This window comes from Thalassophryne amazonica, chromosome 5, assembly GCF_902500255.1.
Source record: "Thalassophryne amazonica chromosome 5, fThaAma1.1, whole genome shotgun sequence".
NCBI classification, from domain to species: domain Eukaryota; kingdom Metazoa; phylum Chordata; class Actinopteri; order Batrachoidiformes; family Batrachoididae; genus Thalassophryne; species Thalassophryne amazonica.
Genome location: NC_047107.1, coordinates 107,382,754 through 107,406,668, shown reverse-complemented (window position 1 = coordinate 107,406,668; position 23,915 = coordinate 107,382,754). Strand labels below are relative to the sequence as shown.

Sequence of the window (23,915 nt, the reverse complement as noted above, 5' to 3'; positions counted from 1 at the left end):
TGAGTGCAATCTGTGTTTCACCACCACGAGGACAAAACTAACTTTTTTTTTTTAACAGTTTGTGACTTACTAAAGTCTTGTTTTTAGCTTAGAACATTTCTTTTGATACAAACTCCGGAACAATGTTCGGAAACACAGTCACTACAAACGTTCTGACATGTTTCAGACCACCGTTTCATTTTTTCCCCATCACTAATTAAAGGTCACTGTCTGGTAATAACTTAATAATTTAAATTGGCCATTTGTTTTCTTGTGAAGACTCATCGTGAGAAAATTAACCTGTAATAACCAAATAATTAGCTCATTCTTGTGAAAAAACAAAAATGGGCAAATACAGTCAGTTTCAGCTTCAACGAATGAGAAAATGGAAAAAAAGGAGACAGACTGAAACTGGAAACTGAAAGTTTGATGCAATCATAACCATAAGGCCCCCCCTCCCACACCGCCAAAAAACAAAAACAACAACAAAAAAACAAAAACCAGTTTATCATCCTTGACATCAGAAAAAAAATGATGGGGCAGGTGTTTTTTTTTTTCCTTCTTAGGAACAGGTCCATAAAATGTCACATACAGCACCTGCATACCAAGTGAGGAAATGAAAATATCAGCTATCTTTAAATAAATCTTGTTTCCATGTTGAATACAGTCAGTGTCCTGCACAGTAGTAGCGTGAAAAAAATGCATATGCTACGTAAGTGAGACGGAGCAACTGACTATGTGATTGTCAATGACAACAAACCGCAAATTCTGGGCCTGGCTCGGTAAATTTCAGCCGTCTTCGGTCAAAGCATACTTGCCTCCTAGCGGATGTTCTGATTTTTGCATCAGCTATACTGCCATCAATGAAATTTGCCAAAAAATTGATGCGGGCCGATTTCGGCATGCAGCCGGGGATGATAAACTGATTTTTTTTTTTTATAGTGCCTAAATATTAAATTTCAAGATTACAGTTATCAAAATCACTCATCTAATTGATACATCGTAAGATGAAGGCTACTGAATTCAATTCACGATAAATCAATTTTCAACCAAATACACCCAAAATTGTGGCATTCCTTACACAAGATGGCAAACGAAAATATCACAGAAACAAGCTCAATGTCCGACAAAAGAATCTGCAACCAATCAGGAAGGAGTTCAATTCATAGATCTAATAATCAGGTTTTACACAGTAGTTGCTCCCCCAAAAACATTTAGGACTGAACATTTTTTGAACAGTACAACAATGACAGAAAACACTGCATAGCTTTGTGTGTGAAGTGGTGCATCCCTTCAATCAGTTGGCTTTAAAAAAAACAAAACAACATGGCTTAAATGCAGCAGCAGATGTATCTATGGTACCTTACTGAAGATCTGCACTATTATACACACACAATGTCACGCAATGAGCAGTTCAGGCAAGATGCTCAGCAGCTTCTCCATTTCGATCCCACAGCTCACACTTATCTCCTGGAGCATTTACCTTCGTCCACATCATGTCCTTCAGTCCCGATGGTCTCTTTCATTAAACAGAGGAGCTACTGTCCTTGGACGCTGGATACGATGCCGTAGATTATAAGTGCAACAAGAACGATGGCCAAAGATGCTCCTGCGATGATCAGCACAATTTTTACCTTCTTGTTCTCCCATCTCTTCTTTTGCTTGACCTTCACAGCGGTCCTTTCGAAGGTTTTACTCTGATGAGAAAAATCAAAACAAAACACATGGACAAAGTGTGACATTACAGTGCATCATCAGAGCACAATTAAGGCAGAGGATGCAAAGGGGACGCATTTAGTCGCTTCGTTAGCCACGGGTAGAACACGACATCAGGATGTCATCTGTAAGCCCCTTTAACTAGGAGGTACATTGGAACCTGGAACCCATTTTGATAGTGAGAAGTTTTCTGGCGAGTTGACAATCTGTGCCAAATGAGTCAAAGTGCACACGTGGAGCGCAACCACTAAAGCGTAATAGAGATTCAACTGGTTTATGAAATAATCTGGGTAAAACAGAAATGGTACGTGTAGACTGTTGACTACTTATGGAAGCACACTGCATTCGCCAAAAAAAAAAAAATTGACAGCATAATTATGAGCTCAGGAAAGGTGCCACATTGACCACTGCTTCACTCAGAAGAAAACATCTTTATGCAATTTCATTGTTTCCAATCCCTCAGTAAAGACAAGCGTGAGACTTTCCGAGTCATAATCAAAAATTAGCCTATTTGTACGTGCCGACGGTGCACTGACATGCACCCGGCTGGTGGTGAGCCCCTCTGCGTCCCTCAGTGGTTGTTGGAGATGTGTGAATGAAAGGTGGAAATCTGGAGGGGGGCGAGAAGGGGGCTAGCGTTAGCTGATGATAACACACTGTGATCGGACACAAAGTGTGGATTTTCCCCTAAGGTGTTCCCGGATTAATAAAATTCCTCCAGGGAGGAGCATGGGGCCCCCAGACTGAGGTGCACCCAGCTGGGGGGGTGAGCCCCTCTGTCATATTCATAATCAGGGACAAAGAGGAGCACTGAACTAAAAGATGGACATATGGCGTTTCTTTAATCAAGGACCACGGAGTGTCCGAGAGGAGAGTGAAAGAAACAGTGAATTTCACCGTTAGGGTAACTCACACTGGGTAGGAGTTGCGTGTAGCCTATACTTGCATTTGTTGCATAAAGATTTCAAATGCTTTTCAGTAGCCTGATATTTGAGGTGCATTTAAACTGCGTTCATTAACCTGCGCTTGCTCTGCAGCCCCGCGCTTTGCTCATGTGAGTCAGACATGAGAAGATTGTTCTTTACTTCTCAAACTAGGTTATAATTGCATATTAAATAGTTCAAAGTTTTAAATATCCCAGGGGAGAAACCCCTGATTAAATAGGACTTTACACTTCTGGCCTAAAAAAAAAAAAAAAAAAAAAAAAAAAAAGTGCCCCCTCAGAGCAATGCAAGGCTCCTCCGCAAATCTGTGTCTGGCGCCGGGTCTGCAACCATATAAGGTTATGTCTTGTGTGTGAAAGGATTCATAATTTTATCTTTCAAAAGAATAATAATAATAAAAAAAAAGTGTCACTAATTGCACTCATAAAAAGTCCAAGACATTTTTCTGTTTTGTTTGCATTTTGAATTCCCGGTGTACAGTGAGGAAGAATGTGGCCCGCACGTTGACCCCCGGATGGACATTTGCTTTGTGGTGCATCCTGGACTCACTCCTTCATGCCCAGCGACAGCGCCCCACTTCATTCATCTTGGCAAACGATAGGAAATGCCTTTCTCAGAATAGCGCCATAAAACACAATCAGGATGTAAATTGTACATTTGTTTTCCTCTGCAGCTCCACCTCAGGGGTATTTATAGTCATCAATATGACATTTCCCCACTTTTATTCCCTCAATGCTGAGGGGGTCTTCACTGTGGCTTACTTTCTGCAGCAGCTCGTCGGCTCGGTTCTCCAGCTCGCCCAGTTTGCCAGACCTCTCATCAGCCTTGTTGATGTTGTCCAGCATGATGACCTTCACCTCCTCCACGTCCTGCTGGGCCTGCTGCAGCCGGCTCTTCCCATTCTCCTGTTCCAAAAACATACACAGGGCAGCAAGGAAATAAGACACGAGGTGGATTCAGCCATGCTGTCAGGACTTCAGCTCCATTATGTGCGACTTTCTAACGAGAAAAGACGACTGGTAAATGTAGGTTATTTTCCATCTACAATGAGCACCAGCCATTCGATGTTTTGTAATTGTGAATCTCGCACCGTCTGGCGGTCTGTGACGCAAGCAAGAGTTTGGTTTCAGCAGAGTTTTGGTTCAAGGCACAATGTAAACAAACCTCATGAAGTATGGACAAGACAACATGGGGGCATGGCAGAAATTCATCACAGGTGCTCACCTCCTCTAGATAACCCTCTCAACTTGAGAAAAAGTGTTATCATAATCACCCGTAAACTCGCTAAAATCCACATCCTCACTGGCCACTGTTTACATGCGCTGTGAGACGCTGGAACTCTGCTGGCCCCACGGTGCATTCTGGGAAGCGTAGGGGGATTATCGGAAACGTTAAAGTACTAGCTGTCTTAAAACAAATACATGGGTTATTTTTTTTAAATTTAAGGAAGAGAATTTAAATTATGCAGAAGACTAAAGCTTGTTTTATGCTGCTTCTGTTGAAAACGTGCTCGGTGCACATGCACAACTCTGGTAAGTTTGGTAAACAAGGTAACTAACTACCTGTGGGAATGAAGGCATTAATCTGATATTTAACACAATAACTTTGACCCAACGTCTGGATGACCTTACCAGGAAAATTCTGGAATCCACCCAAGTGTGTACAGCATTTGGGCCAAAATCTGAATCGAATTTATTGCCAAGTAAGTTCTCATATACAGTGATAAAAATAAGTATTTGAACACTCTGCGATTTTGCAAGTTCTCCCACTTAGAAATCACGGAGGGGTCTGAAATTTTCATCTTAGGTGCATGTCCACTGTTAGAGACAATCCAAAAAAAAAAAAAAAAAAAAAAATCCGGAAATCACAATGTATGATTTTTTAAATAATTTATTTGTATGTTACTGCTGCAAATAAGTATTTGAACACCTGTGAAAATCAATGTTAATTTGGTACAGTAGCCTTTGTTTGCAATTACAAAGGTCAAATGTTTCCTGTAGTTTTTCACCAGGTTTGCACACACTGCAGCAGGGATTTTGGTCCACTCCTCCATACAGATCTTCTCCAAATCTTTCAGGTTTGGAGTTTCAGCTCCCTCCAAAGATTTTCTATTGAGTTCAGGTCTGGAGACTGGCCAGGCCACTCCAGGACCTTGAAATGCTTCTTACAGGGCCCCTCCTTAGTTGCCCTGGCTGTGTGTTTGGGGTCATTGTCATGCTGGAAGACCCAGCTTCAATGTTCTTACTTTCTCCCATGCCTCCTCTGGATCATCCAGATGGTCACTGGTGAACTTCAAACAGGCCTGGACATGTGCGGGCTTGAGCAGGGGGACCTTGCTGCCCTAAAAGATTTTAAACCATGACAGCATCATGTGTTACTAATGTAATCTTTGTGACTGTGGTCCCAGCTCTCTTCAGGTCATTGACCAGGTCCTCCTGTGTAGTTCTGACCTTTCTCAGAATCATCCTTACCCCACAAAGTGAGATCTTGCATGGAATCCCAGACCGAGAGAGATCGACAGCCATCTTGTGTTTCTTCCACTTTCTAATAAATAATCATAACAGTTGTTGTCTTCTACCAAGCTGCTTGCCTGTTGTTCTGTAGTCCATCCCAGCCTTGTGCAGGTCTATAGTTTTGTCCCTGGTGTCCTTAGACAGCTCTTTGGTCTTGGCTAAGGTGAAAAGGTTGGAGTGTGATTGATTGTGTGAACAGGTGTCTTTTATACAGGTAACAAGTTCAAACAGGTGCAATTAATACAGGTAAAGAGTAGAGAATAAGAGGGCTTCTTAAAGAAAAATTAACAGGTCTGTGAGAGCCAGAATTCTTGCTGGTTGGTAGGGGGTCAAATACTTATTAGCAGCAGTAACGCAAATAAATTATTAAAAAAAAAAAAAAAAAAAAAAAAAAAAAATCATACATTGTGATTTCCGGATTTTTTTTTTTTTTTTTAGATATTGTCTCTCACAGTGGACATGCACCTAAGATGAAAATTTCAGACCCCTCCATGATTTCTAAGTGGGAGAACTTGCAAATCGCAGGGTGTTCAAATACTTATTTTCCTCACTGCACAAGGAGTTTGATCTGGTGTCGTTTGTGCATAAACAACAATAAAAAGAAAAGGAAAAAAAACACTTCTGTAAGAAGTAAAGGAATCAAATAGACAAATGGGCAAAACTATGTTTACTGTTCAAAGTCAAATTCTTCGATGTTTGCCAAAATGAATTCTTTAAGGGCAATTGTAGGGTTAACTTTCATTGATACACCAAGTTTGGTAGAAACCAGAAAAAGGACCTGAGAGGACTCTGCCAACAATAATCAGCAGACACGACCCAATGATTTGACCTTTGGCAAATATGAACTCACCTTGGCAACTGAAGAACCCTCCTACATATATGTGCCATGTTTGGTGAAAATCAGAGCCGGAGGGTGGGGGGGCTCCTTCAATTCTGACCATTGAACCCAATGACCTTGCACTTTAAAAACAATTCTAGGGTCGACTGTCTTCCACATATCAAGTTTGGTGGAAAGACCTGAGAGAAGTCAAGTCAATGGACAAATCAAAGTTTTAGCTTTTGACAAAACCTTTGACAAAACAAACTTCCTGAGAGCAATTTTGGGGTCAACCTCTGTGCAAACAGAAAATTTGGTAGAAGTTGGCCCATGCGCCTGGTGGACATGTGGTCAGTGCATTTGCTTCCAAATCAGAAGGTTCCTGGTTCAAGACCACCCATGCCCATTCTCCTTGAAATGTGGAGTTGGGTCAGGAAGGGCATCCAAATCAACATGACGATCCATAACAGATCTGCTGTCGACCCCAAGCAAAAAGGAGAGAAGCCAAATAAACTGAGATGAGTAGTAGAACAAAAAGAAAAACATTTGCTAGATTCCATTACTGATTAACAGCAGGGCTAAAAGCAAACATGTGCAAAGAGACCTGGAACTCATCAACAAGGATCACAGTCTTAACTACTTCACCCAGTTGACAGGGGTGGAGGTCATGTGATCACTGCTATGGGTCTGTTTATGTACATGTGGACTCAAAATGAACAAAAAGGATTTTGACAAAATTGTCTCGAGAGATGATCCTCAAGCGAGGAGGCCTTGGTTGCATTTTGAGGCAGAACCTCATGATGTTCCAACATACACAGTAAAGTACACAGATCGATACCATCACCAGGTCCAAAATCCTTTCTGGGACTTGATAAAGAGACCAAGTATTAAAGCAAATGCACATAATTAAAGGGTCTCAAGTTAGTGCACGTGTTATGGGGGCAAGAAGGTTCTGATGGTGAACTACTTTTAAAAAAGGTCACAGAATGCTCACGTGTCAACTCGTCCAAAGTTCTGGTGCAGAAGCATGTACAGTAGTGTTCAGAATAATAGTAGTGCTATATGACTATAAAGATTAATCCAGGTTTTGAGTATATTTCTTATTGTTACATAGGAAACAAGGTACCAGTAGATTCTCACAAATCCAACAAGACCAAGCATTCATGATATGTACACTCTTAAGGCTATGAAATTGGGCTATTAGTAAAAAAAGTAGAAAAGGGGGTGTTCACAATAATAGTAGCATCTGCTGTTGACGCTACAAACTCAGAACTATTATGTTCAAACTGCTTTTTTAGCAATCCTGTGAATCACTAAACTAGTATTTAGTTGTATAACCAGTTTTTCATGATTTCTTCACATCTGCGAGGCATTAATTTTGTTGGTTTGGAACCAAGATTTTGCTTGTTTCCTAGTGTGCTTGGGGTCATTGTCTTGTTGAAACACTCATTTCAAGGGCAGCATAAGGCAACATGACCTCTTCAAGTATTTTGACTTATCGAAACTGATCCATGTTACCTGGTATGCGATATATAGGCCCAACACCATAGTAGGAGAAACATGCCCATATCATGATGCTTGTACCACCATGCTTCACTGTCTTCACTGTGAACTGTGGCTTGAATTCAGAGTTTGGGGGTCGTCTCACAAACTGTCTGCAGCCCTTGGACCCAAAAAGAACAATTTTACTCTGATCAGTCCACAAAATATTCCTCCATTTCTCTTTAGGCCAGTTGATGTGTTCTTTGGCAAATTGTAACCTCTTCTGCACGTCTTATTTAACAGAGGGACTTTGTGGGGGATTCTTGCAAATAAATTAGCTTCACACAGGTGTCTTCTGTCACAGCACTTACACGTAACTCCAGACTGTCTTTGATCATCCTGGAGCTGATCAATGGGTGAGCCTTTGCCATTCTGGTTATTCTTCTATCCATTTTGATGGTTGTTTTCTGTTTTCTTTCACGCATCTCTGGTTTTTTTTGTCCATTTTAAAACATTGGAGATCATTGTAGATGAACAGCCTATAATTTTTTGCACCTGCGTATAAGTTTTCCCCTCTCCAATCAACTTTTTAATCAAACTACACTGTTCTTCTGAACAATGTCTTGAATGTCCCATTTTCCTCAGGCTTTCAAAGAGAAAAGCATGTTCAACAGGTGCTGGCTTCATCCTTAAATAGGGGACACCTGATTCACACCTGTTTGTTCCACAAAATTGACGAACTCACTGACTGAATGCCACACTACTATTATTGCCTTACAGAAACCTGGTTACAGCAGGATGAATATGTTAGTTTAAATGAGTCAACACCCCCGAGTCACACTAACTGTCAGAATGCTCGTAGCACGGGCCGGGGCGGAGGATTAGCAGCAATCTTCCATTCCAGCTTATTAATTAATCAAAAACCCAGACAGAGCTTTAATTCATTTGAAAGCTTGACTCTTAGTCTTGTCCATCCAAATTGGAAGTCCCAAAAGCCAGTTTTATTTGTTATTATCTATCGTCCACCTGGTCGTTACTATGAGTTTCTCTGTGAATTTTCAGACCTTTTGTCTGACTTAGTGCTTAGCTCAGATAATTATAGTGGGCGATTTTAACATCCACACAGATGCTGAGAATGACAGCCTCAACACTGCATTTAATCCATTATTAGACTCTATTGGCTTTGCTCAAAAAGTAAATGAGTCCACCCACCACTTTAATCATATCTTAGATCTTGTTCTGACTTATGGTATGGAAATAGAAGACTTAACAGTATTCCCTGAAAACTCCCTTCTGTCTGATCATTTCTTAATAACATTTACATTTACTCTGATGGACTACCCAGCAGTAGGGAATAAGTTTCATTACACTAGAAGTCTTTCAGAAAGCGCTGTAACTAGGTTTAAGGATATGATTCCTTCTTTATGTTCTCTAATGCCATATACCAACACAGTGCAGAGTAGCTACCTAAACTCTGTAAGTGAGATAGAGTATCTCGTCAATAGTTTTACATCCTCATTGAAGACAACTTTGGATGCTGTAGCTCCTCTGAAAAAGAGAGCTTTAAATCAGAAGTGCCTGACTCCGTGGTATAACTCTCAAACTCGTAGCTTAAAGCAGATAACCCGTAAGTTGGAGAGGAAATGGCGTCTCACTAATTTAGAAGATCTTCACTTAGCCTGGAAAAAGAGTCTGTTGCTCTATAAAAAAGCCCTCCGTAAAAGTAGGACATCTTTCTACTCATCACTAATTGAAGAAAATAAGAACAACCCCAGGTTTCTTTTCAGCACTGTAGCCAGGCTGACAAAGAGTCAGAGCTCTATTGAGCTGAGTATTCCTTTAACTTTAACTAGTAATGACTTCATGACTTTCTTTGCTAACAAAATTTTAACTATTAGAGAAAAAATTACTCCTAACCATCCCAAAGACGTATCGTTATCTTTGGCTGCTTTCAGTGATGCCGGTATTTGGTTAGACTCTTTCTCTCCGATTGTTCTGTCTGAGTTATTTTCATTAGTTACTTCATCCAAACCATCAACATGTTTATTAGACCCCATTCCTACCAGGCTGCTCAAGGAAGCCCTACCATTATTTAATGCTTCGATCTTAAATATGATCAATCAATCTTTGTTAGTTGGCTATGTACCACAGGCTTTTAAGGTGGCAGTAATTAAACCATTAAACCAGGCTCCTCTCCTGTGGAACCAGCTCCCAATTCAGATCAGGGAGACAGACACCCTCTTTACTTTTAAGATTAGGCTTAAAACTTTCCTTTTTGCTAAAGCTTATAGTTAGGGCTGGATCAGGTGACCCTGAACCATCCCTTAGTTATGCTGCTATAGACGTAGACTGCTGGGGGGTTCCCATGATGCACTGTTTCTTTCTCTTTTTGCTCTGTATGCACCACTCTGCATTTAATCATTAGTGATCGATCTCTGCTCCCCTCCACAGCATATCTTTTTCCTGGTTCTCTCCCTCAGCCCCAACTAGTCCCAGCAGAAGACTGCCCCTCCCTGAGCCTGGTTCTGCTGGAGGTTTCTTCCTGTTAAAAGGGAGTTTTTCCTTCCCACTGTAGCCAAGTGCTTGCTCACAGGGGGTCGTTTTGACCGTTGGGGTTTTACATCATTATTGTATGGCCTTGCCTTACAATATAAAGCGCCTTGGGGCAACTGTTTGTTGTGATTTGGCGCTATATAAAAAAATTGATTGATTGATTGTGAACATCCCCTTTTCTAATTTTTTTTTTTTTTTTTTACTAATAGCCCAATTTCATAGCCTTAAGAGTGTGCATATCATGAATGCTTGGTCTTGTTGGATTTGTGAGAATCTACTGGTACCTTGTTTCCCATGTAACAATAAGAAATATACTCAAAACCTGGATTAATCTTTTTAGTCACATAGCACTACTATTATTCTGAACACTACTGTACATCTGACATGACAGACACCAGGAAGTGTTGAAGAGTTATCACTCTGATAAGGTTTTGACTGTGACAAAGTTCTAGATTCCTAGGCTGCAATGATCATAGGGGTCACAAAGGTCACAGAGTGCTCACATATGAACTCCAAGAGTTTTTTTTTTTTTTTTTTTTTAGAGAACACGAGTATCTAATGTGAAACACTGTAAGTTATCACAGCAACAAACATGCACAAACCCCAGTTTAATGCCCCCTTTTCCAAGGAATGAGCAACAATAAACAGTTTTCCACAAAACTTGTATTTTGTACAACCTCCATAAGTAGCAAATCCAGGATTATACATCCTGTTTTTTTTTTTTTTCCCACCAAAAATACTGCAAGATGAAATGCTTTGTACCTTGACAGTCTGCACTGTACTGAGTACACTTCTGGTTCCTTCAGGTACCCCCACCCCCCAAAACACACATGCACACATGACTGACAAAGAAAAAGGTGAAGAAGATGTAGACATTTACCAGGATTGGGCTGATCAACTGAAAGACATGGTAGAGAAGCTTGAATCTTCAACTGGACTGGGTTGCTTGACGCGAGGACTCACGTCAACCACCTGGACAACTGAGAGCTTTCAGAGAAACTGAAAGACAGACACCTACTGTTTCCTGTTTTATTATTATTAAAAAGTCAATACTTACTTACAAATTGAAGTGGGGAGCAATTAACCCCCTGAGTAATTTTGTCTCGTCTGAACTGTCCAATGGCCACCATGAGTTCATCTTTACATTCTCCAATGGTCAGCTTTTCCTTCTAAAACCTAATGGATGTGGTCTTCAAAATGTTGCCAATGCCAAACATGTTTGACAGAAAGCACTGAAAACGCTCTGTGCAGATATGCTGAAGGTCACTGTTATCACTCGTATCCAGTTGCATTTTAATGGCTGGCAACAGTCGATATTTTTTATCAGTGTTTCATGCCTCCATGCAGACCATCTGATATTATGAAACTTGTCCAGTTTCACAAAGGAGATCCCCTTTTCGTCACACAGCTTCTTCAGTGCAGCAGTTTTTTTGCTCCACCTTTTTGTAAATAAAACTGCAGCAGCTTGACCACAGAGCAATTAAATGTCTGACAGTAAGGCACGTTGCGATCAGCTGATTTTGTGCAATTCTCCAGTGTGTGTGCGGTGCACAAAATGTGCACAAGGGAGTCTCCAGACGCAGCAAGTTGCCGGAGTTTTGGTACCACACCGTTGTACATACCGACGTTGACAGCTCGTCCGTCTGTGCGCACAGCGACCAACTTTGTTGTAAATGGTAAATGGACTGCATTTATATAGCGCTTTTCCATCTGCATTAGATGCTCAAAGCGCTTTACAATTATGCTTCACATTCACCCATTCACACTCCCACACCAATGTCAGGATGCTTCCATGCAAGGCGCTCACTACACACCAGAAGCTATTTAATTCTTATTCTGTCTCTGGTATTACTCTCCGCATATTATTATTCTCTGTCTTATCTTGTTAATTCTCATCAGTGTTAGACTGTCTTTGGCGCTTTAACTTATCTTCTGCATTCCCTTCTTGTTGCGTCACTTCCCGTTTCTGGCTGTTCAAGGGCCATTAGGGCGTTCCCTCATTGCCAGATTGATTTCGAGCTTCCAGAGGTTTGCCTGCCATCTTGGATTTGTTCACGTGGTATGATGCATCTCTGTACACTGACCTCCTACTTGTACTTTGGACAAAGAATTTTCTATTCCTTCTGAAAGACTGTTGCCTGTTGTACTGATGACTTGCAGACAATATTGATCAAGCCTCCTTTCTGCCATTTGGAGAACAGCTGCTCCACCTGCAGACATTATCAGTAACTCCACTGTGAAAATTAAACCAGTTTTTAATTCAATTCAATTTCAATTTTATTTATTTATATAGCGCCAAATCACAACAAACAGTTGCCCCAAGGCGCTTTATATTGTAAGGCAAGGCCATACAATAATTACGTAAAAACCCCAACGGTCAAGACGACCCCCTGTGAGCAAGCACTTGGCGACAGTGGGAAGGAAAAACTCCCTTTTAACAGGAAGAAACCTCCAGCAGAACCAGGCTCAGGGAGGGGCAGTCTTCTGCTGGGACTGGTTGGGGCTGACGGAGAGAACCAAGAAAAAGACATGCTGTGGAGGGGAGCAGAGATCAATCACTAATGATTAAATGCAGAGTGGTGCATACAGAGCAAAAAGAGAAAGAAACAGTGCATCATGGGAACCCCCCAGCAGTCTAAGTCTATAGCATACTTTACCTAATTTACCTAATTTCTTTGTGGTTCTCTGCACTGGGGTCCTCTGTCTTGCCTTTATACTGTATAATTCGTTAAGTTTATTTACATTTAGTGTGGTAAATATGAACATGTTTGTCTAGTAGGGATCCTCTCAGTGCACCATGTGTTCCACTTCTAATGGTATTTTCCTCTGTTCAGCAGTGACAAGAAGTGGTCTACTGAGTGTTTTTTAGCCCATGACGGTGTTTGCATTCTAAATCAATACTGGTCCCATTACTGGTTGAACAATTCCAGAGTCGCTCTTTAACCACAAATGGTAATTGTTTTCTTTCCCACTTTGAATATCTGTGAGAGTAATGTGCAGGCATGCCCCATCTTTTAAGTTTGTTGTCCAGTCATCCAAGCCTGTGTCCTGGAAAAGTCTCACAAGTCCGTGGTTTGGTCAGCACCCAGTTCAATCAGTCCAAGAAAGTCGGAGGTAAACTCTTCGTTGCTGGACACAAACACAATGTAAACATTTTCCTGCTCACTTTTTGTGATGTCCTCAGATCCATCAAAAAGCAGCCCCCAAAATTCAAGACTGCAACTTGGCTCGTAACTCCTCGCTGATGGTGTGCGCAATGCTCTGCACGATCCGTGTGCCGCCTTCAAGTGAAAGATACGCACCTCCAACATTTACTCCCAGCTGCTTCAGTAAAGGATTATCCTCAGTATAGGAAGACATTGGACGTGGGTGTTTAGCTTTATGGAAGGTGAGCAGAAATATATTAAACAGAGCTTGCCGTTGTTCTTCATTCAGCTCGTCTCGCCATCTGGTAAGTGGACAATTGGACATTTCTTTTCGGCTAGCCTGTTCATTAGCAGTGGCTTGCGGCACATTCGTGTGCTCCTTGCTTTTTTCATTCGTGTGCTCCTTGCTTTTTTTTGCATTTTATCAAATAAAGGATGATTGAAATTCTTTGAGCTTTTATAAAACGCACGTTTTGTCTGCTAGATGTGGATGTGAGCAGCAAATCTTGCACCACATTGCATTAGCTTCAAGCCACTGCACACCTTGGAGCCACTTTTCCAAGAAAAGTCTCTTCTTCAGCTCTGGCACCAGTTTGTAGGTGGTGAAAAGCCAAAGAAGCCGCTTAATGTCTGTTGATTTTGAACATATCTGACAGTAGTTGACAAGCAACATGTGAGATGAAAGAGATGATCGGTGAAGTATGCAAAGGAAATAACAGGTGTCATACCAGTTATGTGCACCTTTGTGTATAACTCAACACGATCTGCAAATGCATCTGACTGCAGATACACAACATGCACGCTCTCTCACAATGAAAGTGTAACCACAGAACTGCTTCCTGACTGCAAATTACGGTAAATTACAAGCTTCTTCTTTGTCTTTCGGCTGCTCCTGTTAAGTAAGTAAGTAAGTAAACTTTATTTATATAGCGCTTTTCACAGACAGGGGTCACAAAGCGCTTTACAAGGTAAAACAATAAAAATATACAGTAAAACACTCAGTACTAAAAGATTATTGGCCATGAAAAGCCTGTTTAAAGGGGGTCACCCATGAATTTCTATTTAATCACTAGATGGAGGACCGGGGCGATCCGCTCATTCGCTGGCTGTTGCCAGAGCGCCGACATCTTGGTTGACATTTAACAACCAGACATAAATGGAAATCAGTGGGCATGATTAATTTTTCAAGAGAGTTTCACCATAAGTCTGCATTTCCTGTGCTATTACATTTATTCAAACTCAGTCCCACATTTGTACAGCCAATATTTGTCAAAACAAATACAGAAGAGGATCAGACTATTTAAAAAATAGACTTGAATGAATTTGTTCTTCCCAGTCCCGATGTTGTGAAGAATTCACCTTGAGTTGTAAATTTTGTTTCTACTATCCTGACCACTGAAGCCATTATCTTTATCAAAACTGAAAATAATATCAGTTTGTCAAAGAGAAACATATTTAAACACATTATGTCTGCCGCGCATCGCAACACAAGATAATAGTCTGATCCTTAATTAATGTCATTATGAAGTTAAGTTAAAGATGCGAAATAAATTATTCAGGGGTGAAATTAAGAGCTTCACATGTTCTCATCATATTAAAGATATTAATATTAAAGACCGCTCTTAACCCACCTGCAGTGCTGCTTTTATGTAGCACTGCTCTGTGAAAATTTCAAATAAAATAAATAAAATGGAACAGCCACGTCGGCACTAAAGTTTTCCCCTTAAAAGTGAGTGATAACCCCGATCGTGTGTGCTTCACTCCAGCGGGAGCCGATCTGTGTGTATGAGACAGCGTGCAGAGCGCAGATGGCCCCCTTTTCACCCTCCAATCTCCTCTTCCTCAGCGGGAAGCAGATTCAACCCGTTATCTTTTCTGTTTGTCTTTTTAAACTCGTTTTATGTCACAGTAAACACGGTACTTGATGCTGCAGGGGTGGACCCCCGCCTACCAGCTGTACAGGACACAACATCTCTTCCCGGTACGGCGCTGCGGTCCGGCTTACTTTCACCCCTTTAAAATTATTCAATAATTTCTGGACGAAGCTGAAAGAGATCTGAAAGCACTACATTGGAATATGGAGTATATCAGAGAAATTAATCTCACTCATGTATATTCTTACATTAGTAGCAGAATATACAATGTCAAAGGTGGTTAGCGACTGTCATGTTACCCACCAAAATGACAGAAAAAACATTTCCATTCTTAGGCCCCCTGCTTTTCTCGCTTTAAATAGCACCCCTTGAGCACATATTGTAGTGTTCTGGGATTACCTTTCACTGCTATGCTGATGATACTTAGTTATACATCCAGATAGCTGCTGGTAATCTCATTCACAAAAAATCCTTAGAAGGTTGCCTTGCATCAGTGAGAAGCTGGATGTCTAGCAGCTTCTTATTTTTAAACTCTGATAAGACTGAAATGATGGTTCTTGGTCCAGTGAGACATCGGCATCAATTTGACCAGTTAACGCTCAGCCTAGGCTCATGTGTCAGACATCACACTGACAAAGTGAGGAACCCTGGGGTAATTTTTTATCCTACGTTGTCCTTTGGCCTTCACATTAGAAATATTATGACTGCTTTCTTCTACCTGCAAAATATAGTGAAGATTCGTCCCATCCTGTCTATGGCTGATGCTGAGACCCTGATTCATGCATTTGTCTCTTCTAGATTGGACTACTGCAATGTTGTATTTTCTGGTTTACCGCAGTCCAGAATGAGGGCTCTACAATTGGTTCAAAATGCTGCTGCCAGACTTTTGACACAAAGCAGAACGCTTGAGCACATTACACCCATTTTGGCATCTCTTCACTGGCTTCCTGTCCCTGTGACATCAGATTTTAAGGTTCTACTACTCACCTCTAAAAATGTTCATGGACTGGCACCTCCCTACCTAGCTGACCTAATTAAACCCTACGTACCGGCCCGGGTTTTGTGTTCTCAGGGTGCAGAAATACTTTGTGTCCCGAGGGTGAATAAGAAGTTCTGCAGGTCACAGAGCTTTCTCTTATCATACCCCTGTTCTGTGGAATGTTCTCCCTGCGTCAATAAACGTCAGAATCTGGAGAGACTTCAAGTCTAGACTTAAAACGCACTTATTTTCCCTTTCGTACATGTATGACTAGCATACTGGTATAGTATGTTTCTATGCTTTTTACTCTTAAATTCATTTTATTAGGAAACAGAGCATGCCACAGCCTCAACTTTATCTAAATTCTGGGTCTTTTAGTGAAGCTTAGGGCTAGTGGCCGGCGATCACCTATTAATTTCTTGTGTTCTTCTTGTTGCTTAATGCTGACAAATTACACAGTATTTCTTGTCTTTCTGATGCCTGATTCAGTTTTTTTTTCTCTGTTTGAGGTGCGGCTCCATCCAGAGATGGGTGTGGTGTCTGTTTCTGTAACCCTCCTGTCCTGTGCACTGACAACATTTGCTCTATATTCGTTTTGTGAATTGTGTCTGTAGCATGGCCCAGGCAGAGGGTCACCCCTTTGAGTCTGTTCTGCTTGAGGTTTCTCCCTTATATCATCAGAGGGAGTTTTTCCTTACCACTGTCGCCTGTGTGCTTGCTCTGGGGGTTGGTACGGTCAGACCTTACTTGTGTAACGCACCTTGAGGCAACTTTGCTATGATTTGGTGCTATGTAAATGAAAATAAATTGAAATTAAACAAACTGTTATTGAAGGTAACCTTCAAACAACACAGAGCTTTGAGGTCAGACATGTGGGGAGAAAAAAATGAAGCAGAACCGGCTTTGTGCAACTTTTGTGCAACACATTCAGCTGTTTGTGGTAACTTTAAATCCATCCTCAGGAAACAACAGCACCAGAAATGTCAGCAACCACAAAAAGATAAACCCTGCAGCAGGATATTTAGACACAAGCACGACCCCAGAGTGAATTGTTCCTCCTTGACCTTTGCCCTCTTAGCCAGAAGAGGATATGTCCACCTCAGAGGTTGACATGGACAACCACGCTCTCCGCAACTTTGACTGCTGAACTCGTGTCCCACAAAGACCGCGGAATGGTCAAAGAGCGTGAAACCCGCTTCCTTATAGATCGGTGTCTGATTAACTGGCGGCACTTAGTTTGAGTCTGTCAACTGCTCTTAACAGCAGAACAATAGTCTTCAGTTAAAAGTGAGCTGGCCTCAGCTAACACAGGAATCACTACCTACTTCTTTTGCCCTCCTTGCTTCCTTCCTTTCCTCACTGTTATTTGGATCAGTTTACCTTTTTATTATTAAAAGGAGCCACACCTCACGCTGTGCGACTGGATGATCACTTGTAGGGTGCAGAAGAGCGTGGTGTTATTTAGGTCAGATCAGGTCGGAGAGCATTACGCCGGTGACGCATGTAGCAGCACCCGCCACACTATAGAACCACCACCTGGATGGCAAGCACCCAGACAGAGAACAGATCCAACCCCACAACTTAAAAAGCAACCATCTGGTATTTATACTGCAAACTGTTTTTCTTTACTTTTATTTTTGATGCTCTGTGTGCTTCTTACCCTGTGTGCTTCTGTACAATGCTACTGGAACATCAATTTCCCTGAGGGAGTCATCCCAAGAGAACAATAAAGTTCTATCTAATGTAATCATCTGTCTGCTGCAGCCAGCAGCATGGACATGTCCTTGGCAACACTGAGACCGTGTGCTGGATCGTACCCAGAGAAACACGCTGCATGGCCCAAATGTCACTGATGTTCCCTTACACTGAACCCAGACGTTTGTTCTCCTGCAAAGATAATGGTGTCATCAACATCAACCCTGTGACTCTAAAAGGCGAAAAAACCAAGAGACATGAACCCTGTGATGGTGGATGATTGTCCAAATGTTCAGACCATGGTTTTGGACAGTGTTATATTTGACTGCAAAAGCTGGCGAGTACTTGAAGGGGATCCGGTGAAATCCAAACAACAACCAATGAAGATGAAGAAGACAGTGTTTGTTTTTTGTTTGCGCTTTGAAAAACCTAGTAAAAACATGCCTGTTAGAAACGTACGACATGTGTTACATTATTGAATTTAATTTATTTAGGCACACAAACTCGACAATAACAAAAACTGATACACAAGACAATTCCACAGTGACATGTGTGACCAAAAAGGGCTGGCACCTAGCAGCTGACTTACAACTAGTGCGGACCAGGGGAATCTGACTGTTTAATTAAAATAAAAACAAAAAACTATATATATATATATATATATATATATATATATATATATATATATTCTAAGGTCTGGTCTGGTTATGCATGCCCATGTAGTTAAAAGTAAACATGTTTGCCTTTTTGAAGATCATAAACAAGATTCAACTTCTCCTAGCATTTTACAAATATGAGCTGGCTATATGAGATTGTATGTCTGGAAAAAAATTATTTATTTATATATATATATATATATAGAAATACAGTTTGTTCATTGTAAAAAAGAAGTCAAATATTTAAAAACTAATTTAAAAAACTTTAAAATTTGAGAACTTCCAGAGAGTTGAATAATTTTACAAACACTATAACATGATATTTTTTATTTTAATATTTTTTAATTAATAAAACTATAAAACTGAACATCACACTGACAAACACTAAGGTGCCAGAAAAAAGTAGCAATAAAAAATATGAACTTTCAGCACACTTACTCCAAGTAGAGCTTTAATATGTCTTTTTAAAAAACCAAGCTTTCGGTCCGAAGACATTCATCAGGGCATTGCACATCAAGAGAAACCAGTTTGTCTGACATAACTTACAAGTCAATCAATGTAGTCATCTAAAGAGGTTATATCCAGTGAAAGAGGTTATATCCAGTGGTGGGCACAGACAACCAAAAAAATTAACTTTGATAACAGATAATCAGATAACTGAAAAGTTATCTTTTATAAAGCTAAACCGATAAACCACCCAAAAATGTTTCGGAAGCTACAGATAACCGATAAATTCCAGTATTGTCTCCGGTACACTTGCAACTATTAACAAGCTGATTTTTAGTTTTAACACCACAATCGCATCTGGAAGCATCAAAGGCAATGACAGACACAAACAATGAGTCAGAGCTTCTGTCTTTGAGCGTCCTGCCCCCTGGTGGAAGCTCCAGTTTACTCCTGTTTACTACAAGCTCCTGTTTACTGCATTTAATTGGCAAAGCTTCTGGGGAAAACCTGGTCTTGTTAGGAGAGACGGCATCCATCCCACTATGGATGGAGCAGTTCTCATTTCTAGAAATCTGGCCAATTTTATTAAACCCTCCAAATCATGACTATCCAGGGTTGGGACCAGGAAGCAGAGTTGTAGTCTTACACACCTCTCTGCAGCTTCTCTCCCCCTGCCATCCCCTCATTACCCCATCCCCGTAGAGACGGTGCCTGCTCCCAGACTACCAATAACCAGCAAAAATCTATTTAAGCATAAAAATTCAAAAAGAAAAAATAATATAGCACCTTCAACTGTACCACAGACTAAAACAGTTAAATGTGGTTTATTAAATATTAGGTCTCTCTCGTCTAAGTCCCTGTTAGTAAATGATATAATAATTGATCAACATATTGATTTATTCTGCCTAACAGAAACCTGGTTACAGCAGGATGAATATGTTAGTTTAAATGAGTCAACACCCCCGAGTCACACTAACTGTCAGAATGCTCGTAGCACGGGCCGAGGGGGAGGATTACCAGCAATCTTCCATTCCAGCTTATTAATTAATCAAAAACCCAGACAGAGCTTTAATTCATTTGAAAGCTTGACCCTTAGTCTTGTCCATCCAAATTGGAAGTCCCAAAACCAGTTTTATTTGTTATTATCTATCGTCCACCTGGTCGTTACTGTGAGTTTCTTTGTGAATTTTCAGACCTTTTGTCTGACTTAGTGCTTAGCTCAGATAAGATAATTATAGTGGGCGATTTTAACATCCACATAGATGCTGAGAATGACAGCCTCAACACTGCATTTAATCTATTATTAGACTCAATTGGCTTCACTCAAAATGTAAATGAGTCCACTCACCACTTTAATCATACTTTAGATCTTGTTCTGACTTATGGTATGGAAATTGAAGACTTAACAGTATTCCCTGAAAACCCCCTTCTGTCTGATCATTTCTTAATAACATTTACTTTAATGGACTACCCAGCAGTGGGGAATAAGATTCATTACAGTAGAAGTCTTTCGGAAAGCGCTGTAACTAGGTTTAAGGATATGATTCCTTCTTTGTTATGTTCTCCAATGCCATATACCAACACAGTGCAGAGTAGCTACCTAAACTCTGTGAGTGAGATAGATTATCTCGTCAATAGTTTTACATCCTCATTGAGCACAACTTTGGATGCTGTAGCTCCTCTGAAAAAGAGAACCTTAAATCAGAAGTGCCTGACTCCGTGGTATAACTCACAAACTCGCAGCTTAAAGCAGAAAACCCGTAAGTTGGAGAGGAAATGACGTCCAAATAATTTAGAAGATCTTCACTTAGCCTGGAAAAAGAGTCTGTTACTCTATAAAAAAGCCCTCCGTAAAGCTAGGACATCTTACTACTCATCACTAATTGAAGAAAATAAGAACAACCCCAGGTTTCTTTTCAGCACTGTAGCCAGGCTGACAAAGAGTCAGAGCTCTATTTAGCCAAGTATTCCTTTAACTTTAACTAGTAATGACTTCATGACTTTCTTTGCTAATAAAATTTTAACTATTAAAGAAAAATTACTCATAACCATCCCAAAGACATATCGTTATCTTTGGCTGCTTTCAGTAATGCTGGTATTTGGTTAGACTCTTTCTCTCCGATTGTTCTGTCTGAGTTATTTTCATTAGTTACTTCCTCCAAACCATCAACATGTCTATTAGACCCCATTCCTACCAGACTGCTCAAGGAAGCCCTACCATTAATTAATGCTTCGATCTTAAATATGATCAATCTATCTTAATTAGTTGGCTATGTACCACAGGCTTTTAAGGTGGCAGTAATTAAACCATTACTTAAAAGCCATCACTTGACCCAGCTATCTTAGCTAATTATAGGCCAATCTCCAACCTTCCTTTTCTCTCAAAAATTCTTGAAATAGTTGTACAATAGCTAACTGATCATCTGCAGAGGAATGGTCTATTTGAAGAGTTTCAGTCAGGTTTTAGAATTCATCATAGTACAGAAACAGGATTAGTGAAGGTTACAAATGATCTTCTTATGGCCTCAGACAGTGGACTCATCTCTGTTCTTGTCCTGTTAGACCTCAGTGCTGCTTTTGATACTGTTGACCATAAAATTTTATTACAGAGATTAGAGCATGCCATAGGTATTAAAGGCACTGCGCTGCGGTGGTTTGAATCATATTTATCTAATAGATTACAATTTGTTCATGTAAATGGGAGTCTTCTTCACAGACTAAGGTTAATTATGGAGTTCCACAAGGTTCTGTGCTAGGGCCAATTTTATTCACTTTATACATGTTTCCTTAGGCAGTATTATTAGAAAGCATTGCTTAAGTTTTCATTGTTACGCAGATGATACCCAGCTTTATCTATCCATGAAGCCAGAGGACACACACCAATTAGTTAAACTGCGGGAATGTCTTTCAGACATAAAGACATAGATGACCTCTAATTTCCTGCTTTAAACTCAGATAAAACTGAAGTTATTGTACTTGGCCCCACAAATCTTAGAAACATGGTGTCTAACCAGATCCTTACTCTGGATGGCATTACCCTGACCTCTAGTAATACTGTGAGAAATCTTGGAGTCATTTTTGATCAGGATATGTCATTCAAAGCGCATATTAAACAAATATGTAGGACTGCTTTTTGCATTTACGCAATATCTCTAAAATTAGAAAGGTCTTGTCTCAGAGTGATGCTGAAAAACTAATTCATGCATTTATTTCCTCTAGGCTGGACTATTGTAATTCATTATTATCAGGTTGTCCTAAAAGTTCCCTGAAAAGCCTTCAGTTAATTCAAAATGCTGCAGCTAGAGTACTGACGGGGACTAGAAGGAGAGAGCATATTTCACCCATATTGGCCTCTCTTCATTGGCTTCCTGTTAATTCTAGAAGAGAATTTTTAAATTCTTCTTCTTACTTATAAGGTTTTGAGTAATCAGGTCCCATCTTATCTTAGGGACCTCATAGTACCATATCACCCCAATAGAGCGCTTCGCTCTCAGACTGCAGGCTTACTTGTAGTTCCTAGGGTTTTTAAGAGTAGAATGGGAGGCAGAGCCTTCAGCTTTCAGGCTCCTCTCCTGTGGAACCAGCTCCCAATTCGGATCAGGGAGACAGACACCCTCTCTACTTTTAAGATTAGGCTTAAAACTTTCCTTTTTGCTAAAGCATATAGTTAGGGCTGGATCAGGTGACCCTGAACCATCCCTTAGTTATGCTGCTATAGACTTAGACTGCTGGGGGTTTCCCATGATGCACTGAGTGTTTCTTTCTCTTTTTGCTCTGTATGCACCACTCTGCATTTAATCATTAGTGATTGATCTCTGCTCCCCTCCACAGCATGTCTTTTTCCTGATTCTCTCCCTCAGCCCCAACCAGTCCCAGCAGAAGACTGCCCCTCCCTGAGCCTGGTTCTGCTGGAGGTTTCTTCCTGTAAAAAGGGAGTTTTTTCCTTCCCACTGTCGCCAAGTGCTTGCTCAGAGGGGGTCGTTTTGACCGTTGGGGTTTTTCTGTAATTATTGTATGGCTTTTGCCTTACAATATAAAGCGCCTTGGGGCAACTGTTTGTTGTGATTTGGCGCTATATAAATAAAATTGATTTGATTTAAAAAAAAAAAAAAGCCAAGTTGTAATTAGATAACCGTCTGATATAACCGGTGTCAAAATAAATAGAACACTGCCATGATCTACTGGAGCCAGACGTTCAGTACTTCAGCTGGGTTTACACTGTGTGAGTTTTGGCCCTTTATCAGCGGATTTTTTTTTACGCGTGCGTGAATTTTTTGGATTGCGCCGAGTTTCAGCTTAATCGCACGTCCTGCATCATTTAGTATACATAAGCTGCGGTTAACATCTCACGACCACCTCCTGATCAGTGATCATATAGTCAGATGAAAATCGAACCTGTTTGATATTCTAGTCGGCTGTCGTGAGGGTATCCCGCTGCTGAAGCGCTACAAGCAGCCAACCTCTCGCATTGTGCATGTGCAAACACCGCAGAGAGCATAACAGTGATCATCTCATTGGGAGAGCAGCTTTTGTTTCTTTTTTCCCCCTTATTCTTCATCTCATGTAAATCTTGTAATGATTTTTTTTTAAACTCTGATGTCTCCAATTGAGAGTTTTTGTAAAAATAAGAAATGTAAATTAAGTTTGAAAAAAGCTTCTGTTTGTCGCAGGGCCACAAATAGACAAACAAACACAGACACACCCACACACACACCTATGGACAATTTTTTATTTTTTTTTTAAAGTTTCCAATTCACCTAACCCACATGTCTTTGGATGTGGGAGGAAACCGGAGCACCCGGAGGAAACCCACGCAAACACGGGAAGAACATGCAAACTCCACACAGAAAGGCCACGGGATTTGAACCCACGACCTTCTCATCCTTCCTGGTCCTGGGTGTACCCCCGCCTCGCGCTCTATGACTGCTGGGATAGGCTCCAGGCCCCCCGTGACCCTTAACTGGACTAAGCGGTAGAAGATGAAAGAAAGCTTCTGTTTACATTTTGCTTCTGGAAACATGAGTCCAACGTGTGGTTTTTGAAACATACAATGTGTGAGAACATAATTCGGGTGCTCTGAACTTTTACACTGTGCGGTTCTGTCGTACAGTTTG

At 40.7% G+C, this 23,915-nt stretch overlaps 1 protein-coding gene and 1 long non-coding RNA gene across 2 annotated transcripts in view; both read right to left on the bottom strand.

Annotated features, from left to right (window-relative positions):
- Positions 1-841: 841 nt before the first annotated feature.
- vamp5 (vesicle-associated membrane protein 5) overlaps positions 842-23,915 on the bottom strand; it is a 28,315-nt gene continuing 5,241 nt past the window's right edge. Inside the window, exons 2-3 of the mRNA XM_034171058.1 lie at positions 3,401-3,544; positions 842-1,676 (exon numbers count right to left, since the gene is read on the bottom strand). Coding sequence (XP_034026949.1) covers positions 1,518-1,676; positions 3,401-3,544 — 303 coding nt within the window. The 3' untranslated portion in view covers positions 842-1,517. The remainder of the gene's footprint in view (positions 1,677-3,400; positions 3,545-23,915) is intronic.
- Positions 10,828-23,032, bottom strand: LOC117511098. Its single transcript, XR_004560882.1, has 3 exons — positions 23,021-23,032; positions 16,224-16,230; positions 10,828-11,844 (listed from the first exon to the last, which is right to left on the bottom strand). It is a non-coding gene; the product is annotated as an uncharacterized LOC117511098 (long non-coding RNA).